We start from the raw sequence: 22,325 nt of genomic DNA on the forward strand, positions 1-22,325 counted from the left end.
TTCTTAGTCATCTGATTTATCAGTCTAAGTGCTACTGTCTATAATGCAGTCTGGCTGCAAGAGGAGGTTCCCGTGTCTTGGACAGCCGCAATTTTTATACCACTCCACAAAAAAGGGTCGCGTAATGACCCTGCCAACTACCGACCAATTTCTTTGTTTGATGGAGCTGGGAATATCTGTGTGAAACTGCTGCTTACCCGTTTGGAAGACTGGGCCATGGACAAAAAAATTATTTCACCACTGCAAGCAGACTTTAGAAAAGGACAAGGCACAATTGATCACCCAATGACATTGTACTATATAGGCCTTAAATATACATACAAAAACAATTCATTGTTGAGCATGATATTCAGTGACATTTTAAAAAGTATTTGAATCGGTTGCCAACCATTGCTGTTACAGAATTTACGAGATCTGGTCTTTCCCCAGAAACTTGTGCTGGCAATAAAACTCCTCTATCAGGAGAACTTGTCATTGGTCGGCTATGGTTCAAGAGAGAAACACCTTCAAGTTTTGCAAAACATTTTGGTGTGAGGTTGTGTCCTTGCCCTAGCCTCTTTTACCATCTTCATTAACAATGTAGATAAATTCCTGCTCACCTTGAACCTTGATGTACCGGCTTGCGGTGGCCAAAAACCTCTTATTGTTTGCTGATGATGAGGTTTTCTTGTCTTGCACTAAACTAGCAATGCATAAACTTCTCATAGATCTCTAATCCAGGAGCTCTGTGCACTAGAATGCTCCATCCATATATCTCTAATCCAGGAGCTCTGTGCACTAGAATGCTCCATCCATAGATCTCTAATCCAGGAGCTCCGTGCACTAGAATGCTCCATCCATAGATCTCTAATCCAGGAGCTCTGTGCACTAGAATGCTCCATCCATAGATCTCTAATCCAGGATCTCTGTGTACTGAAATGCTCTATCTATAGATCTCGAATCCATGAGCTCTGTGCACTAGAAGCCTAGTCCTATGACTTCTGATCCAGGAGCTCACAGCAGTGGACTATCTTGTCCCATGGCCTTCCATCCAGGAGCTCTATGCACTGAAATGCTCCATTTATAGATCTCTAATACCGGAGCTCTGCGCCTAGAATGCTCCATGCATTGATCTCTAATCCAGGAGCTCTGTGCACTAGAATGCTCCATCCCTAGATCTCTTTTTTCAGTTTAAGAAACTTTTTATTTTGTTTTAAGAAAACACAATACAAAGTAATAAAATAGTACATAGGAACCGAATGAGATAAAACATGAGGTATAAAAAAAGGCTATAAAATAATGGTTCAACAGGAGATGAGGAGAAGAGGGAAAAAGAAAAGAGAGAAAAAGAACAAGAAGGAAGAAAAGAAGAGAGGACAGTACAGGAAGAAAAAGAAGAGGAAGAGAAAATCATAATCGGAGAAATAAGGAGTAAAAGCAATAAGATAAAAGGGCCCAGCAATCAGTCAGGAGAAGTGGACGAGAGAGAATTAGAACAAGCATTTACAATGCAATGGTTTCGCCTTTGGAAAATTTAGAGCTATTGGCATTGTAAATGACAACATTTGTATTTATGTGTTGGTTTTGGAAACAGATAAATAAATGAGAGAGAGAGAGGAGAGAGGGTGAGAAGGAGAGAGAGGAGGAGAGAGAGCAGGAGAGAGAGAGAAGGAGAAGGTGAGAGAAAGAGAGAAGGAAAGCAAAAGAGAGCGAGAGAGAGAGAGAGGAGAGAGAAGAGAGAGAAGGAGAGAGAGAAGGAGAGAGAGAGGAGAGACAGAGGAGAGAGAGAGAGAGGAGAAGGATAGAGAAAGAGAGAGAGAGAGAGAAGGAGAGAGAGAGAGGAGAGAGAGAGAAGGAAAGAGAGAGAGAAGGAGAGAGAGAGAAGGAGAGAGAGAGAGAAGAAGAGAGAGGAGAGAGAGAGGGAGGAGAGAGAGGGGGAGAGAGAGAGAGAGAGAGAGAGAGAGGAGAGAGAGAAAGAGAAGGAGAGAGAGAATGAAAGCGAGAAAGAGAGAGAGAGAGGGCGTCTCTATATGCAGTGGTGGCTTTCCTTTGATAAAACCACTTTATTAACTGGGTCAGAAGAAGCTACCAGACCATAACTCCCAAAAGGAACCAACTTATTTAATGAAAATGTTAAGATCAGAAACAGTGTTTACGGTATGGATAAATCAAAAATTCCTACGGTGCCTGGCACTTTACATGCACCAACTGAGTCAGATTTTACTACTTGGAAGATTTTATGTAATTTCTTGCTTTGGGTCCCGAAATGAAAATATGGATTTTAACACCTTGCACCGAAGTAAAGAGTAATCTTTTATATTATTCCACACTGCTCGTACGCATTTGTTTACGTTAATAGCTCTTAATCAGTTCATGCAACATATCTTTGTATGGGGAAACCAGGGATGAAAGAGCTCTGAATTGAAGTCTTGTTAACATGAAGAGGCAAAAGCCTTGACAGGCTGCCAAGACCGCACCTGGGTCAGGCGAGCAGATTAACGCAGGAAGAAGCCATAGGAAGGCCATGGAGCATAAACCGCATTTCATTTCTGAACACTCTTGCTTAACCAATTGTGCTACCACAGAGTGAATCCCATGGGACTGCGCTGGGAGCATTGCATCCCAAGCTCCTTTCAATTAGGCATATTTGGCAGATGTTATTTAAGTGAATCCCTCCAGGATCCTCTGGGGCTCTGCACATTTGACGCTCCCTCACCACAGGTTTTCAAGAGGTCCCTTGATTGACAGGTTGTGGATATTGTCGGTCCACTCCAACATTTCTACTCGGAAGCCCATTGATTGGCTGTCCTCTATCCAGGCGGTTCACACTTCCTTCGTCCTTGACACCTGTTATGCTTTTTTATAAAAACACTCCCAGGGTCGAAACGTCGACAACATTAATAATCAGGATCGGTCCTCTCGGCCATCAAGCCTGAAGAGTGAACCATCAGTACAACAGACTGCGACTTTGAGCTGACGGGATTGAAATAACGTGTGATCTAAACTTATCAGGTTTATGTCATGTGCTGATATTTGTTGGCGATTGTTGTTTTGTTCACACTTTGTCACCTTCTCATGAAGTCAGTACGTTTGCTATCATGGTAGAACAGCCTTATATGAGACTTTTTCCCATACTCCGTGTATAACCTGGATTCATCAACACGAATATACGGAGTGATCACAGACCTACGAGTGTGGTGTTAAAATCATTTATTGATGTTTATATGTTCCATTTGACTGTTACATATGTCATTAAGAAAGCAGGGGTTGGGCTTGTATCAGTCAGCAAAGCAAGGCCCTACAAATGACATTGCTGATGATCATTTGACAATACCACCGATTTTTGGTTTAATGACCGCACAATTTAATTACCATGGCCACTGTTTAATTCCCATTATATTTAAAAATAAAACACCCCAAAAAAAGTAAATGAATCATTTATGTACACCAGCATCATACAAGGAAGTTGGACAAACATTCGAAAACAATTTTTTTTTTGAAAAATCCAAAACCACAACACATTTCACAATATATTACATGTAACAAAATATATTACAATGCCATTTAGCCTATGTGTAAACATATAACTGTGTTTGTATCCTGGTTTTGGTCTAATCTATAAAAGCTGTAATAATTACAACTATTTCATAGCTCCGGACTGGGGGGCTTATTGCAGAAACAATTGAATTCTGTGACACATTACAGGGTGTTTTCTTTAAACCATGAACTTCATTATCCCTGTGTGCCCAAAATGTCTTTTAGACCATGCTCTTTGGGTCATGCCCTTGTCGACTCGTTTCGAACCCTGGAAAGGCTTGACGGTTGTGCTCAGGACTCGGAACGCATAGATACTCTTTGGTCAGGGTAAGAATCCATATACTGATATCCAGAAACACTTCTTGCTGGAATCTTAAACTTTCTCAAACCTACCAGCGCCTTGCTTGCATTAAATCTTCTGAAATGCAGGGAAATTGGTCTTATTCTGCGTGGGATTTTAATTAAACAATGCTACACACATGCTGAGGGCGAAGCCTCATGGAGTTTCTTCAATTGTCTGTGTGCGTTCCCTTCAATCTTTCATTTCTAACTCAGATTCAGGAAAATAATTTCTCCAAATTACATATGTGGCATTGATCATCCATTGGTCTGTACGAAGGTGTTTGCGTTAAAGCACCTCAATATCTTGTAAAGAAAATCACGACTCCCAACAGAACTCACTGACACACTGTAGATTTGTAATAATCAATTGTGAAGCCAGAAACTGCACTTGGCCCACACACCCAACAGTTAGTTCTCTGGGGTGGACTATAAATATATATCAACATATGTCTTACCGGCAACAAAGGTTGGGCAGCAAACGGGCCAACTACTCCCTCCTAGTGCCCTGATCATTCGTAGAAGCTCACCACCCAGGACCTGCCTCACACTTACTCCAACAGAGGCAGACACCAGGAAACACAGGCACATAGGCTCACTGGCAGTCGAGGGCAGCAGCACGGGGGAGGGGGGGCACCTCCACCCCTCTGAGGGTAACAAAAACAAGGTGATGGGTGGAATGCCTGAATTACTCACTGTGCGGCCGTAACTAAACTAAACCCGACTGAAATGCCCCAACTGGGGGAACATTAGGGGATGGGTGGGTGCAGAGTACCATAGCTGTACTACAGGAAGTAAGGCATTCCTTGCGCCCATCAATAAAAGCAATTCTAATTTAAACCCTCTATTACACGTTCCACTCAAGCACTACTAATGCAAAAGATCACTGAAGTGCTGTAAAACGCTAGAAAATGACTAATAGCAGGTCGCGGCTATGAGCCCAAAGCCATCGGCTTCCCAGAGACATCAGAAAACGAGAAAAAAAGAAATGCCAAATCCATCGGCTTCCGCAAAGCATATTTTACAACACTTGTATTTCCGTTCGACCACCAAAAGGGCCCTTCCCTGCCCCATCGCCACACCGTGCTACCACTAGCCTGCACACCACACACCATACATCAGTGTTACCACAGCTCTCATATGAAACGGTCCCGACAGACTCCCCTCCGAGCTCACTTACAAACCGCTAATAGACGGTAACGAGCAGTTTATTCACCAGTTCCTTTTATAGACTCCCACAAAGCTAATTTCCCACCATGCCTGACCCTACTCGATCACGCCTCAGCCCGCAGGCCGGCGCTGCAAGGGTCCCCTAATTCACTCTAGGCGCGTAGGACGGGTCCAACCGCACCTCGCCCCAGGCTCGACACAGAAGTATTTATCGCCACAACGTGGCGTGGCATTTTATGCAAACAAATGAAAGCACGCGGCCTCGGGCGGGCAGATATCACGTTCTCCGAGCCGGGATAAACAACAACCGTGCGCTGCTGATTTACACAAGCGATGCCTGGATCGGTGAACTATTTCAAAGGAGCGATGCAGAGACAGGACTTCCCTGATCACTCCCCAGACGCGTCATATCTGTGCCACCAGTTTAAAACTACTTCCTACGTCCATAGCGCCCTGAGAAGGACTTTGACTCTGATCGGAGATGCTCCCAATCACCACTGCTTAAAGGATGATAGCGCTGTGGGGTGAGGGAAGAAGGGAGCGAGGGAGGGGAAAGAGCAATGGGGGAGGGGTGAGAATCCTGCCTAGGTGGACGGGTGCAGGGAAGGGTGGACGGGTGCGTTTTTACTCGCCGTCATTTTGGGATATTGTTAAAAGTTGGGGGTACTTTAGTGGTCTGGTTCTTTCCTTGCTTTACGTCACCAAAGAGGAGGGAATGGGGAACAAGCTGGCACAACGCACAGCCCAGGAGGGGAAATTTGATCTTTGCAGTGGGTAAACATGAGAAGCGTGTTCTGCCTGAATCACAAAGACAAATACGACGTGAGAGCTACACTGTGCAGACGGCGACGAGGAACACAATTTAACCGAGAGCAATCACAAAATGTAATACACCACCCTACGAAAAGTGTCTTTTGTAGATCTGATCTCAAGAGTCTCGCATGGTAGATTTGATCACTACACACCTCCCCTACCGCTGACCTCAATTCTTACAGCGCCTCGTGCTCCGAAAGAAGTACCAAATTGTTAGCACTTTATTTAGCAAGCTTCAGGAGGGTAGGCAGCCCGTTAGTACCACGTTATGGGATCCCAGGAAATTGATTTTCAGCTTTAGAGGGGCAGACAGAAGAGCAGAGGCCTACAAATGGAACACCTCTATATTAAAACGTGCCGCCGCCACCATCAAAATCACACTTAAAGCACCTGTCACACCCTGGTTAGAAAAGCCGTCAATCTCCCGCCCGCGTCGGGCGTGTGCAGGTATACCCCAGGTACCCACACCAGAGCTTCCACGTGTGACGGACGCGGCCTGTAGCGCAGACCCAACACCCCCACGAGGGCGGCCCACGGCAGTGCTGGCCCGAGCCCCATCGCACAGCAGCAGCGTGGGAAGCGGGGCCCCGGGGATTAGAGGCAGCGGCTCTGACGGCCAGGTGGCAGCCGGCCAGCGCTGTACCAATCGCAGCCTTGCACAGCTAGGGAGGCGCCCGGCTGGATCCTGTCCCCAGGGACTGTCTGCAGCCCCGCTGGGGAGAGAGGGAGGCCTGAATCTGAACTGCGAAGGATCACGCACTGCCAAGGAGGCGATCGGCGGATTCAGCCCCCAGGGCCGGCCTTGTAGAGAGAAGGATAGCGCAATGCGAATCCTTGCACTGCTGAGGCGGCGCCCGGCTGGATTCAGCCCCCAGGGCCGGCCTGCAGCCCCACGGAGAGGGGGTGCCTCTGCACCACGAAGGATCGCCCAGTGCGCAGGCTTGTGCTGCTAAGGTGCTGCCCGGCGGATTCAGCCCCCAGGACGTGCCTGCAGCCCCACTGTGGGATGGGGGGGGTCGCTTCCAACACAAGGGCTGTGCTTGGTCTCACTGAAGCTCAGCGGAAGATGCTTTAACTAGGAAACCCGTGTGACCTCAGGACCCCCCCACATCAAGAAGGGCTCCGGCACACACACGATGGATGTTACTAGACGGCTGCGACCCACACCCTGCTGTGCCCCCGAAAGGCAGCGCGAGCGTGGCATAACCCTGCAGCACGGACAGGCAAGGAAACCCAAGACACGACCCCGGGGATTCAGGGCAACTAGTAGCCAAGGAGCCACAAACCGCCCGACGCTGAAGATCGCTCTGGGGTCGACTGGCGAGCAGGCATGGGTGGCTGAAAACGTGTACCTATTACCCAACTTTGATGACGGACCACGTGGGGTTAATAGGAACGATTATGGTACGTGGCTTAACAAAAGCGTCATGAAACCAACGAAAACGAACCACCTGGCCACAATAAAGCTGTAAAAGGCTCCCAGAATTGCGGCACAAAGCAGGCTTCCCTGCACCTCCTGAAATGTAATCGATGGAGAATAGAACTTCGTTCATCTCTTGATCGAAATACATATAGTTTGGGATTCTGATTCAGCAGGGGGGGGGGGGGCGGGAGAGGACACGGACGGCGGGAGGGGGGCGGGAGAGGACGAGGGGGGCGGGAGAGGACACGGGAGGCGGAAACGTGCACAGGACAGCGAGGAGTGGGGACACGGAGGAAGGCAGGACAGCAGCAAGCACGGCCCGGCCGGACCAGATTCGGGGGCGTTCCCGGCTTTTGGCTGACGTAGCATGACGTAGCCAAAAGCCAAAAATTCTCGGGAACGCCCCCGAATCTGGTCCGGCCATGACGGACGCCTCTCTGTTCCAATGGCTAGCCTCCATTTATGGAGCTAGCCAATGAAACAGAGGGGCGTATTCAAGGCACCCATACTAGAAACTACAGATTTCTCAGGGGGCGGAGCTAAAAGCTCCTTTCCCCAGTCGAAACCTAAAAAGGGAGCCAGAGAAGGTCAGATTTAATTTTTAAAGAGACAGAAGAGGAGGAAGCAATAGCAATCCTGTGTTCATCACAAATGAAGTTCCACCATGTAAGAACAGATAATTTGGAGTTATCCTTCCAACAGGAGAGGATCACTTTAAATGCAATAGCAATGAAAAGAACAAGTAATCTTGCACTAGGAGGAACAATATCTATATCTTCTGAATCAGAGCCTAAAAATACGCTTAAGAATGATAAAGGAAAGGAATAATGAAACATGCGCATGCAAATATTCCAAACAGAATTCCAGAAGGTTAAAACTGAATGGCATTCATATAGTTGATGTATGAGTGTACCTGTTTGTGAGGAACATGACCAACAGAGAGTAGTAGAAGAAGGAGAACATTTAGCAATACTTACAGGAGTAATAACAGCTCTATGATAAATAAAAAATAGCGATTGAGTAATATGAGCCGCTACAGAAACTTTAAACAATTTACACCAAATAAGATCCCACACATCAACAGATAGAGAAACGGACAAATCAGTTTCCCAAGCAATCTCAGTAGCTGATTTAGGCTGATCAACAACATTTGATAGCAATATTTTATAGACAAGGGCAGCTTTAGGTTGATGAAGGGAGAACAGTGGGTAAAGGGTAGTGGAAGGGGAAAAGGATGGCAGGTCATCAGAAGGAGGAAAGGTTGACAAGTGAGATGTTATAGCAGTAGTGATAATTGTATATTCCTTGACACAAGACGCAGGTAAATCGTACAAAGTTTGCAATTCAGGAAAAGAGAGAATGGAAGTATTGGAAAAATATTGATGAACAAATACAATATCCTTTTCTTTCCAATACTTGTAGTAGAAAGACTTGCCTTTATACTTGAGGAATTTGTTATACCATACACAAGAGGATAAAAAACACTGGAGAGGAGAGAAATCTTTAGAAAATACATCATGCAGCAGAGTTTGTGAATATTTTAACACTGGGTGTTTAGCCAAAAATGAACAGTTAGACATAAAAACGGTAGGTTGAAATGAAAAATCCTTTAACAATGAACATTCAAAAGCAATCCATTTGGGTAATGGGGCATCAATAAAATCAAATGCTAAAGAAAATGATTGCTTAATTAGGAAGGCAGAGTGGTACGTTTTAAAATTAGGGAAACAAACCCCACCTTCATTCTTAGGACGTACGAGCTTTTGTAAGGCAATGCAGGGGTGCTTATTATTTCACAAAAAATTGGAGCAAATGGAATTTAAACGTGTAAAATATGAATTCGGAATATTCATGGGGAGCATCGAAACAGTGTAGAGGACAGGTGGCGTAATCATCATTTTAATGGCATCAAGTCTACCCCACCAGGATAAGAATAGGGAAGACCAGATTTGGAGGAGGGATTAATTCTTCTGAGTGAGGGAAGCAAAGGTACGTTTGAGAGTATCAATTAGGGATGAGGAAAACCAAATTCCAAGATATTTAATTGTGGAAGGACACCATGCAAAATCAGTTGAGTCAAACATGTATTGATAGGAGGTAGAGTTTAAGGGTAAGATTTCCATTTTAGATAAGTTAAGTTTATAACCTGAGACAGAGGAATATAAAAGAACTTCGTTCAAAAAGGGGGGAAGTGACGTAATAGGGTTGGCCATATAGACTAAGATATCATCCGCATATGCAGATAATTTTGTTTCAATGGAGGAGATTTTTAACATTTATGAGTTTTATCAGGATGGAATTTGCTTGATGAGAGTCTGTTGGAAAAGGGGTCCAGCCATTGGTTAAAATCTCCAGCAATCACAATATTAGGGCAATCAATGGAGGAAATAAGAATTTTAACATCAAACCAAAATTTGGGGTCAGGGCGAATAGGACCATATACATTTAATAAAACCATTGTTTTTTTTTGGATCACAACCTTAGCCGTTACCCAGCGACCCTCAACATCCCACTGAGAAGATAGAATTTGGACAGATAAACATTTATGAAACAGAATCGCAACACCCCCTTTTTTGTTGACAGCAGGAGAAAACACAACTTGACCCACCCTTAGAAGATTCTACATCCGAACAATGGGTCTCTTGGAGAAAAACAACCTGTGAATTTAGCTTGGATAAATGGGACAATAGCTTTTGACCCTTGACGGGGTGTCCGAGACCACAAACATTCCACGTTACTAAGTTACACACGATGGAAGGTGAGGAAGAGGGGAAAACACCCAGAGCCAACACACTTCAGGAGAACAGCTACAAAAAAAGACAAAATAAACAAATACATTACAGATGCATATGATACCTAACAAACGCACATTAACACAAATAAGAGCGCCCATGAGCACTGAGAACCACAAGGTAAATAACAGAAGTCGATGAATAGGAAAGTGAACTTGAAAGAGAAAACGAAAAAGGCTACAAGAGAAGGAAGGAGAGAAAAGTTGGTAGAACAGGAAAGTGCAGGCTAAGAGAAAGAAAGGGAAGAGACAGATGAAGGAAAAGAAAAATGTAGACAAATCAAGGCAAGAAAGCCAGATCTGAGAGGAAAAAGAACACCAAGACATCGGGAGCGGGGAGACGCCGAGGGGAATACAGACCCCACGGAGCAGCAGGAGAGCATAAAGGGGCTATAGAAAGAAGAGAAGAAAAGAAAAGCCTCAAGGAAAGAATGACGTAAAGGGAGAAAACAAGGTGAAGCCAGAGCATTTACATTAACACAACAAATGTAGGCAATAGGAGAGGAAAAAAGAAAAGTCATCCATTATTAGTGTCCATGCTAGGTGAGGAAACACTTTGGAGGTATTCGCAGAGCTTCTGAGGATCTTCAAATGCACGGGTACCGCCATTATGAGTAATCTTGCAAAAACATGGATGAAGGATTCCATATTGAATGTTCAGTTGCCTCATTTGCGGGCGAATATTCAAAAATTCCTTCGTTCGTTGCATTTGACAGGTCTTGAGAGATAAAGATATTATGGCCCGACCATAAGAGGCGACGTTCAAGTCTGGCAGCTTTGAGGACAGTCATTAACTCAGTAAACTTGAGGAAAAGAATAATACCACGAGGTTTAGATGGATTGGAAGTAAGACGACCTAGGCGATGAGCCCTCTGGGTATTAAGGGCATGAGAGGCAGGTTGAAGATCTAAAAGTTCATGTAGGAATCTACGAATAAAGGCCACCATGTCGGACCCCTCAAGATTCTCTGGAACCCCATAAATACGTAGGTTATTTCTACGATTTTCAAGATCCTCTGTATGTAGCTTTAGCTGTTGAATTTCCTTTTCCAGAAGAGGTATTTTAGTAGATACATCTTGAATATCACTGACGCGCTGCTCCAGATTCAAAACCGTGCCTTCCATAACGACCCATCTTTCTTCAATTTGTTTGAGCTGTTCATTAGTGGCAGACATGAAGGGTTGGAGACCGCGTACCTCCTCCAAGATGGAGTCCAAAACGGGGTTCGAGGAGGTGTGGATCGGAGAAGGAGGGTCATTTTTGAGGCGTTTCGGCTTGCTGCCGGTGTGTGAGGACTTTAAGCTGCCTGCGTCATGAGCCATTGTGTACAGCAAATGAACACACCAGAGATGTAAGAGAAACGCAGGTTTCTAAGAGATATACCAAAACGTCACCAGTCACAGAAATAATAACCAGGATGTAGAGTCATTAGACCTGAAAATACTAGTTCAGAGGCAGGGAACAAGCAAGAGGCACAGCCTACTCAGGTAAGGCATAAGTAAGGCAGGCCCTCGGACTCTACATGGAAATAGGGTAAAAAGATCCTCAGAGAGCCAAAAAAGAAAAAAGAAATGGCATAACAGCAAAGCATTCACATATATTACTTGAAGGATGGGCCAAAAATGAAACACCAGAGCATGATACCAGAAGAATGTGAGAAAAAACACATCTTCTCGCCAAAATTGTAAAATGGCAGCCGTTTTCTCACAAAGTCAGAATAATGGTGGCATTAGAGGAATAAATCCATGCAGAGGGCATTCAGTAGAGCAATTACTCCGTACCTTGATGGACAACAGCAAATCCTGGGCAGCGGGTGTGCAGCAATGTCGCAGGAAGAACAACCGGAGGTGCTACGGAGACTTGTGAGGGGACGCGGGCTCAGCGGCACAAAATGGCTGCCGCACGCGTCCTGATGCAGCGGCTGGGATGCAAAGCTCGAAACACCCGAAAATCGGCGTCAAATGCTCCGTGACTGCAAGCTATCAAAGCGGGCCATATTCCGCTGACAGAGCACGTCGAAGGCCGGCTCCAGAAGGAAGAAAACAGAGGCTAAAGTCTCAGTTGAAGCCCGCAACTCTCCGAAGCTCACGGGATGTCCGCCATTCCACGACGGCGCGTAACCCACGACCCCCTTCCATAGATCTCTAATCCAGGAGCTCTGTGCACTGAAATGCTTCATGCATGGAACTCTAATCTAGGAGCTCTGTGCACTAGAACGCTCCATCCATAGATCTCTAATCCAGGAGCTCTGTGCACTGAAATTCTCCATCCCTAGATCTCTAATCCAGGAGCTCTGTGCACTAGAACGCTCCATCCTTAGCTCTAATCCAGGAGCTCTGTGCTTTGAAATGCTCCATCCATAGATCTCTAATCCAGGAGCTCTGTGCACTAGAACGCTCCATCCTTAGATCTCTAATCCAGTAACTCTGTGCACTGAAATGCTCCATCCATGGATCTCTAATACCTAAACTCTGTGCACTAGAATGCTCCATCCATAGATATCTTATCCAGGAGCTCTGTGCACTGAAATGCTCCATTTATAGATCTCTAATACCGGAGCTCTGTGCACTAGAATGCACATCCATAGTTCTCTAATCCAGGAGCTCTGTGCACTAGAAGCCTAGTCCCACGACTTCTGATCCAGGAGTTCTGTGCAACAGAATGCCCCTTCAATGAACCTGTTATCCAGGAGCCCTATGCACTAAGCTGCCTGATCAATGAGCCTCTGATCTAGGCACCTCCTTGCACTAGATTGCCTCCTGTCGTGGACTTCTGATACACAACCTCTTTGCCATGTTCCAGGAGGCTTTGCCTTCTGCTATCTACCTCCATGTTAATTTCATATTTAAATGAGGTATCAGTAGAAGTACACTCTGACCATATGTACCAGTGTGCTTGGATGTCTTGGCCTCATGTACATCAAAGCTCTCTTATCTCTTTAGGGCTCTCATTTGTGGTGGATTGGTGGAGCTGTGTATGGTAAATCAAGAAAGTAGCAAATGGTTTCCTCTGTGCCTTTCCGCCTTGGAGCAGTACCTGGAGGCCTGTTGCAGGACCCCCTTCCCAAATGCACTGCAACAATTAGTTTATTTTAGTTCCTTGTCTCCCTCACAGTTATTGCACTGGTTTGGGCAGGGTCAGTTGTAACCAGCAGGAAGTGGTTTCAGCCCTTAAATATAAAAGGGGCATAATCATTTGAAGTTTGTTCTTTTTTATGTTTTTACATAAGGTCTGGCTTTACTCGGACCCAAACTGCTTTGCTTATATGTTGTGGGGTTAAGTTATTGGCCATTGAAGCTTATTTTGCATGATGTGAAGTAACCAAAAGTCCTAATTTTGTGGGCTTACTCTGTTTGACTCCACACGTTTGCTGCCCCATTAAAATATCCAGGCGGGGCATTGCCTCTGTTGAAAAGCCCCTGTCCCTCTCCTTTGTGTATCTAACTTCCATTTACACACTACTGTTTGTACACATGGGTAGAAGAGCCACTCCCAGGGTAGTGTTTAGCACCCTCCTTTCAGAAAATCAAACACATGCTCCTCTATCACAGTGCATATTGGAGAAGCTGGAGGCCTCTTTATTATACAACAAGTGAGTGAGTGTGCTTCATTGGCTTGGTATTTGGCAAATGTTGAAAGAGGCTGTGAAACACCTTTATGAATTCCTTCAACCACAGGTACATTAGTTATTCTCTTTTAAATGTGAAAAGAGAAGGAAGCCTACCCCAGATGGGTGCAACTTTTAAAAGGTTCTGAAAATGCAGACTGTAACGCAAGCTAATAGGTTTGATCTACCTTTATGGTGGAGATCATTAGCTCTAACTAATAGCCTTTCATAAACTGGTGCATTTTTTGCTGATTGCTGCCAGGGTTTGTGTGAACATGTGAAAGCAATTGTTTGGAAAGCAGTTTCTTTGAATACTTTTGTCTGAAAAAGTATTGAATCCCTATTTAAATAACTTTTCAGCTGAAAAATAAATATAATAAAAGTTTGCTGTTCTAATAATTTGATGTGTTTTATGTAGGAACCTGATTCAATATTGTGACTTTATGCCCCTATTCGGCTATAATCAATAATATCCCTATAATGGCATAATAATCAGAAGCCATATTTCAGTAAATCGCCCCTGCAGTCCATGACATGGCAGAAGCTAATTCCTTAGATTCCTAGAGAGCACACCGAGTTCTTTCGACACACCAAACCTCCAGCAACCTGGGAAAGCCCTCCTTGCTTTGTTTTGATTTGTAATAATAACTCCTGCGAGCACTGTAAGAACGGACAGTTCTTAGTGACATCTTTATTGACGTCTTATGTCCAAACCTTACGTCAAACTCAGCACCTTTCAGGTATAAATATACCAACGTTGCCTTAAGCAAACACACGGTGGTGATTCTGGAGCAGAGCAGCTAATCTACTTTCCGAGAGCCCAGCAGAAGCGAGAAGCCCACGAACGCTGCCCCTCCTCTTTGACGCGCTGAGAAAGAGGCTGTCTTTTCTCCTGCCGAGAAAATCCAGCTCCGGCGTTTCCAGCCTACCCTTGCGGGTGACTGGGATATCGGGTCCTGAGAGGGAGATACCAGACCTCCTACATTCTATTCCCAAGGTACAGTGCTGACTAAACCCTTAGAGAGAATTCTTGAACAGATCCTTGGCAACAAACCTACTTAACTTAAACTGCTACTTACTTACTCCTTCCCACGTATTAGGCTTAGGTCAGGTACACCGGGGTAGGTGTATTTTAGAAGCACCAGTTGAGCACGTTAGCCTATGTATATATGTATATATGTTTTATCCATTTTAAAGTGTCTTATGGCTAAGAAACCATATCAATGCTTTTACAGTATTATTTTATAATACTCCTTTTACTGTACGTACTTTACTTTACATTAAGTATTGCGATTGTGGCAATTCATTTCTCTTGCATGAGAAGGAAGACTGCTCAATAAATAATACTTTTTATTGAAAACGCCCGTCTCTCTATTTCTCTGCACCCTGGTGAAATTAAATATGCACATCTGACTGAGTGAAATAGCTGTCTATTGTTTCACACGACTCTAGAGATTGACTCTTATTCTGAAGGAGCAAAGTTGTCATGTTTATGCGGTTGTCGGAAGATGAATCCCTTCTTGTCTGAGCCAGGGAAGCTGATCACTTCCTATTCAGTCAAGAACGTTTCCAGTGACCTCTGAGCTAGCTGGCGCAAACCTAAATTAAGTCTAACATAGTCAGTAGAGACCTAGAAGACCTCAGTCCTACGTCTAAACTGCTGTTTATGTTATTCCAATGGGCAGGGCCTATAGGTAAAATAGGAACTACACTACAAATTGATTGAACTATGTATTTTAATAACTCTCAATTTTCATATCTAGTCCTTTGTTAGGTTCCCTTCTTCTGAAGTGCAGGGAAGGAGCTCATTCAATTAACTGGAAAACTTTCTCTCTCTTTCTGAAACTCTGTATTTCCAGCAAAGGCGATATTTAAGTTTCAAAAAGTGAATGGAAGGGCATCATCTCCTTTTTAAAATAAGTTATTTTTATTTCTGGCATATTGTTATGTTTTTCGGCAGGTTAAAATGAGTTCTCTAGCATTGGATAGGTCGTAGATTCACATGCTTAAATTATTCATTGTCATCACACTGTTAATGTTAACAAAGAAGTGCATACAGACAGGCAGTATCATTGAAAACAGTCATAGACTACATGTAATAATTCAGCCTCTGTACCCTAATTTTTGGGAATCTAAAGGACAATGTGAGTGGTAGGAAATCTGGCAATTGGAAGTCCTTAGTAGTAAGGGGTTCTTTCGAGCCGTGCCTCAAATTTGAGTATTTTCCTCATTCATTTGTTTTGTTTCTTCCTAAAATGCTATATGTGGTATTCTGAAGGATAGTGCTTTTTTCCATCCCTTTTCTAAGAAAAATGTAGACATTTCACCTCAGTTCTTTTCAGGCTTTTGTTAAGCATTATTCAAGATCTGCCAATTGGGAAACAGAAAATTTCCATGAATGACCCATATACTAAATGCCTGTACTATCCCAATCCGGGACATATCATAAATAAATGAAACATTTGTACCACATTTTCAGCTCAGGCACAGAAAGTCTGAGAACTGCACTTGGAATTAACCATACATGAAGAGAGAATGGTGGCTTTAACATAAGGAGTGAAGAGTGGAAGTTAGATCTTTTACCTACTTCAAAGAAATCACCTTCCGAGACTTTCTTCAGTGGAAAAAAGGCCCTCTGACCTTGTGTCTAAGAGTCCGACTTTAGGCCAAGCTCTGTTTTCAGATGAAATGAAGGGGAGTGAGGGCCCCCTGAAATACACCCACAATACTGCTAAAGGTCAGTGGCTCAAGATTAAGGTACTGGTAGCAGATACAGTCAAAATCCTAACCCATCCACAGATTTCCACAGGTACGTTCTCCAGTTGTGAAATGGAATTTCTTTAAAAATAACTCCCTGAGGAAGGGAGGAAAGCTACAGGCTAGAGCCATCCTGATAGAAGAGGAAACTGCTTCCTCAGATTCAATCAATGCTCACATGGATTCAACTACTCGTGAATTTAGAGAGATGGGAAACGTCATGGTAATGACAAGGTATTGATGACTTAAAAGTACTTCTTTCAGACCTAAAGTAAGTGCAAGCGTCAATTATGGGCGTCCCTTTTGATTGGCAAAATATTTTTGGGAAGGAAGTAGATGAAACCCTGCATTCAGTTAAAACAGACACATAGACTGCTCGATCATTAGGCCTGTTTCTGAAATGGCTGTCCTTTCAATATTCGTATAAGTGCTGGAATCAGAATTAAACATACCAACATCAGTCATCATCCTTTTATCAGTATAGACAGGATGGTAGTTATGGATCGCAGTCAAATTATACTAAACAACAGCGACAACAGAAAGGCCAGTCGCCATAAGCAAGGACAAAGATAAAAAGGAAACCAGTCTTCGCAGTTCAAGAAAAAGAAGTCGGCCGCAGCCCTTCGATAAAGGCGGAGCCCCCCTCCCCAAACCCCCACCTCCCCTCTACCATTTTCTGATGTAGGGAGATCATTGGTTCGGCTGAGCAAAGGCCAACCTGACAGACACTCTTCATATTGGAGTCATGCAGCCAGGACCTGTACATGCGCTAAATGCTCAGGCACCTGCTGCTTGAACTGAAGTGTCCTTCCTTCCTTCAATTCCTTCCTTACTTGAAGCCTCCAGGAAACAACATAAGCTTCTCTCCTGCATCCCGAGGTCACCGCCGCGGCCGGTAAAGTCTTCTAGTGAACTTGGAAAAGTCAATATCCAGTCCGGCTCAAGTTCGGAAATTATCTCAAGTACTTAGGAGTAACTATCAATATGAAAATAGGAGTTTTTGACTGAGGTCAGAGTGTTATCATTAATTCAGAAGTGAATTTGTGTTGGCTGGGGAACAAAGACAATTACCAGTATTTTCAGCATTGGTATCTTTCATATATTTACATAAAACCCACAGTCATCCCTTGTCAGGAGTCTCCGGGTTAAACTATCTCTTCTATTTGACGAAACCTTCTTCAGGCTGAATGAGAAGAATAGTGATAGGGCAGATGCTGTCAGAATCAAAGTTGTTTTTTTGACGTGGGAAGGCCTACCCTATTTTATTGCATCAAAGAAAACATTGTTCATGGAAGGATTGATTGTAATAATCCAGAGAGGCCAAAAATTGAAAAAACTTTTGTACCATGTTTTCTAGTTTGAAATCTTGGATAAGTTGTTGGAGAATTTCAATCCACCTCTAATTTAGTGCCACAACTGACAGCAAAGACTATAGGACAATTAAGTGAGCCACAGTGCTTTCAGTTGTATTATTTATTGACCAAATCCCACAGAACAAAGGAAAAGGAACATGGATCCTAGTGAAGAAAATGACTTGGTGCTAGGTAAGGGAAGCTGGTTTGGGGAGCTTGCATGCTGTGGTTGAAAGACAAAGGAAGCTCATTGCCCCCCATTGTAAGCCTGGGTGGTTGTAGAGGGAGAGATAAGGTGGTGAATGTAAAGGTAAAATAAAAAGGGAGTAGTACACAGAGGAAAAGGGCTGCAGTCTTCAAGAAATACCTCGAGCACTTGTAACCCTCTGGATGATGGATCACAGCTAGCAATCCCTCTTGTAATGCTGACATATTCTTCCTCATCTGTCTCCTCTGCGCTACTGTTTTTTTACCCACTGTTGTACATCACTCAGTTAGTGCATGTGCAATTTTAGTGTCCAGTGGCTTTCCTGGGCTGAACACATGCAAATTCACTAAAGAGTAACGTCAAACCTGTTACTTAAAGAATTTCTGAGAAGTGTAATATAGGAGATCCTCTTCTCAGCATTCAGGGGCTATCTACCCTGCTCTTTCATAGTATTTAGATATGCCTTCATGGATTCTCGCCTGTGCAAGCATGCTATCTTTGTTCCCCGCCATTAAAGTAGTATACACTAATCTTTAGACCTCCCTCTGTGCGCCTGGTGCATAAACCTTCCTCTCTCTGTGTATATCGCTCCTCACAATTGGTGGAAGTTAATTAGGCTTTCAAGCTTATCTTAACTGATGAACATTCATGAGGCTTCCACCCTTATCTGAGAATGGAGGAAACCTTGCCTAAAAGTGTTTGGACATACCTGGTGTAGATGTACTGTCATGCTATGATTATGCCATAACAATTGCACAACAAATGACAAACAAAAGAATAACAATAAGGCTGCCACAGAGATTGATAACTAACCATGTGTCATCCATTGACCAACCTCTGTCATCACAGGGCTTCCTCAATGACTATGGCATGGTTTGGATTGGAGATAAAGAGAGGAGTGATGGAGAGGTGTCCGAACATGAGAAGACTGAACACGAAGTAGGGCAGCTCCAGGGTTTTTGGAAGCCAGGTAAGGGCCCGGAAAGATGCCTTTGAATCTACCCCTTTAGTCTATTGACAATCTTCATGTACCTGGAACCTTCATAAGCTTACACGTCATGGTCTATGAAGGGGACCAAAGACAGCAAGAAACATGATGATACTGCTGCGGCACTGGTAAGTGAGCTGTTGAGTGACCGCAAACAAACACAATTCGAACAACACAAAATCAAAGAAATATCCAGAGGCATGGTAAATGTGGGAGGAAGAATGTTCAAATAATACAGCGCACTCTTGGCAGACTTCCTCGTGTGGCATTGCAGGCTAAGAATAAATTGAGGAATCGTATCTTAGGAGTCATTGGCTTCAAGCAGGATTTTGTTTCTTGGCTGAGCCAGAATAGTAAGGGCAAATTGCCCTGTAGTCCAGATCTATCAAGTATAAAACTATCAAGGACCTCCTAAAAGGTCATCTTTGTAGTTCATCTGCCATTTTAGATTTTCTCACATGGCAATACAAATAAAAGGATGGAAATCTGCTGTCCCATGAAGGCCTCCATCCCTGTGTTCTCAGATAAGTCATAGGGGTTGACAAATTGTGACTTACCCAAATAAGATTAGTAAGGCAGGCCATTTCACAACCCCCTGTGAATATACAGTTAATGATGCTACCTGTTAGTAAATATGTTGCTTCACAAATTACATTCCCATTTGCAAACCATTCAGAATGCAGGGTACCGTACCATACAGTAAACATCCTTTACAACGACTGCGTTACAACGCAGTCCATTACCCCGCATTTTTTACTCCGTGAAATCTTTTACAACACAGGGCTTTACACCGCAAACCATTACAACGCATTCCCCATTACAACGCCCCGGTGGAGTTAGAATAGTAAATTGCGTTGTAATAGACAATGTGTTGTAAAGCCCAGCGCAGCAAAAGATATGGGGAGAAACAAAAGCGGGGTAATGGTATGCATTGTAATCGCGTGTGGAGTAAAGTGTCAAATTAATACCATACAATACAATGACAAGCCACACCATACCATACTATGCAATGACAGGCCATACACCCCATACCATACTATTAAATGACAGGCCATACTACGCACCATACGATACAATGAAAGGCCATACCTATCTATACAATAATAGGCCAGGCCACACCATACTATTCAATGACATACCATACCAGACATAGCATACCTACATAATAACATACCATACCATACCATACTATACAATTACAAGTCATTCCATACGCTACAATGGCAGGCCATATCATACTGTACAACAACAGGCCATACCATACTGTACCACAACAGGCCATACCATACTGTACAATGACAGGCCAATCTGATAGAGACGTTTAGCTCTGGATTCCATACCTTAGACTTATCTCTAGGCGTCAGACTGAATCCTGAAATGTATTGTGTCATTCGGCTTCAAGTGGTGTCGTCGAAATTGTATGCTCTGGAAATGGCATGGGGGGTGCCTTCATAGGTGCCACCCCAGCATGTTGATGTCAGTTCTTTTCTTCCTGTCACTCAGCGCAGATCCTGAGAGAACTACCCGTAGTCAATTTTTGATTGACCTTTTTGAGATTTTTCTCCTGTTGTCACAAGATATCCACTAGGAAGGTCGGCTTTGAGCCCTGTGGTGCCTGTCATCAGCAGATGTCAGTGACATACCCGAATCTTGTTTCCATCTGGTGCCTCGAGTGCGACCACAACGCAGCGACCTGCATTGACTGTTGCCCCATGCACCCCAAGGCCTTCAGGGAGCGCTCCCTCAAGCTCTTTGCTGCCCGATGTGTAACTGTCTTGATCCGATTCAAGAGGAAAGTCCCGGGTTTGATTGCGGAGCACAAGATCCTCATCGCACTCCAAGCTCTCAGGTAAGTCCCACAAGCACGAGTAGAGTAAGTAGTGGAAGAGGCCTTTGATTTCGCCCCATCGTGGAAATCATCTGATGAGACGAGGCATTGTAAATCAAGGCCTGGCTCAGAGGTTGAGCCAGCGCCTGGGCCAGATCCATTTCCAGGAGCCAGAGCAACCCGCCCAACTCTGTGAGTTTTATTAGGCCTTGCATCCCATATTTGGGCAGGCCATTTCCGCTGGCCTGCCTTCGGGCCCTACGTGTTCAGGAAGGGCCCCGCTGCTTTCCAATAGCAAGGCTGCCACTTGGATCCACGAGTTGCTATGCCCCTCTGGTGGCGTTGTCCCATTCTCATACCCGTCTCTGACACGGAGCTGGGGGGCACTGTCTGACATCAACTCCGGCACCCACTGGACCCACGCCTTCCAGGCTGGAGCCCAAGCCCTATTCTTAGGGGCTGGGACTCCGGAAAAAATGCATGGGGTCCCTGAACCCTGAAAAATACCAGCCCCTGGACCCCAACATGGACTGGTGTGAGGAATTGGCGGATGCCAGCGGACTGGACACCTCTCCAGATCCTGGCATGCTCTCTCCCACTACTGTATCTAGGGAGGAGGGGCTTATTGTGCTTTGGTGGTGAGTAGGGAAGCCGAAGTCCTAGACTTTAGCCTACCCTCCGTAGCAGTCAAGACTAATGTCTTGACGGAGGTGCTTCAGCAGGCAGTGCCCCTCTCAGAACCACTTCTCCTAATCAACGAAGACCTCACGGACATCCTGCTGGAGACTCGGTCCAAAACCTGCATAGGCGCTCCCGTGAACAGGACGATTGCCCTTTACCAGTATTCCACCCCATGGGACTCAAATTTCCTCACGTAACACCCTTCCCCTGAGAGCTTGGTGGTCCAAGCCTCCACCTCTAGTGTAAATCCTGGCATATTCCCTACTGCCCCTCCAGATAGTGAATTTCAGAGGTTGGACACCTTAGGAAAGAAAATGTTTTCCTTCCACCAGCCTGGCACTGCAGTCTGTGAACACTGCATGCCTTCTGGGCAATTACTCCTAGTCCTTGTGGAATTTGGTTGCGCATGTGCTGCCTATGGTCCCGGAGGAGGCTCAGGCCTTACTCTCTCAAGCTATAGCTTATAGGAGCGATGCAGCCAAGTTTATGGTTCGATGTGGGCTAGACATGACCAACTCCCCTGGGCAGAGCTGTTACTTTGTCGGTGGCCTTACAGCGCCATACCTCGCTGAGAAGAACTGGCTTTTACGTCGATGTTTATGGACATGCCTTTTGATTGCTCCCGTATCTTTGAAGGCAATGCGGGCACAGAGTTGGAGAGCTTCAAGGATAGCAGAATTATGGCCAGATCCCTGGGCCTTTTCATGGCCTTCGCCCACCCCAGTCCGCCTTTCGCTCCTTTCATGGCCACGGAAGAGGCTTCCAGCCGTGTCTTTACCATCCCAGTCACCACGGCGCGCAAACTTCCCAGCCTTTGCATCAACGAGGACACGTACCCACAGACCCCACAGG

General features: G+C 44.7%; 1 protein-coding gene across 2 annotated transcripts in view; it reads left to right on the forward strand.

The window, feature by feature from the left end:
- Positions 1-22,325, forward strand: part of UBXN11 (UBX domain protein 11) — a 336,358-nt gene that overhangs the window by 148,190 nt on the left and 165,843 nt on the right. For both annotated transcript variants that reach the window (XM_086958912.1, XM_086958913.1), the window contains exon 7: positions 18,826-18,946. In XM_086958912.1, coding sequence (XP_086815038.1) covers positions 18,826-18,946 — 121 coding nt within the window. The remainder of the gene's footprint in view (positions 1-18,825; positions 18,947-22,325) is intronic.

The sequence above is a fragment of the Lissotriton vulgaris genome, chromosome 2_1, assembly GCF_964263255.1.
Source record: "Lissotriton vulgaris chromosome 2_1, aLisVul1.2, whole genome shotgun sequence".
NCBI classification, from domain to species: Eukaryota; Metazoa; Chordata; class Amphibia; order Caudata; family Salamandridae; genus Lissotriton; species Lissotriton vulgaris.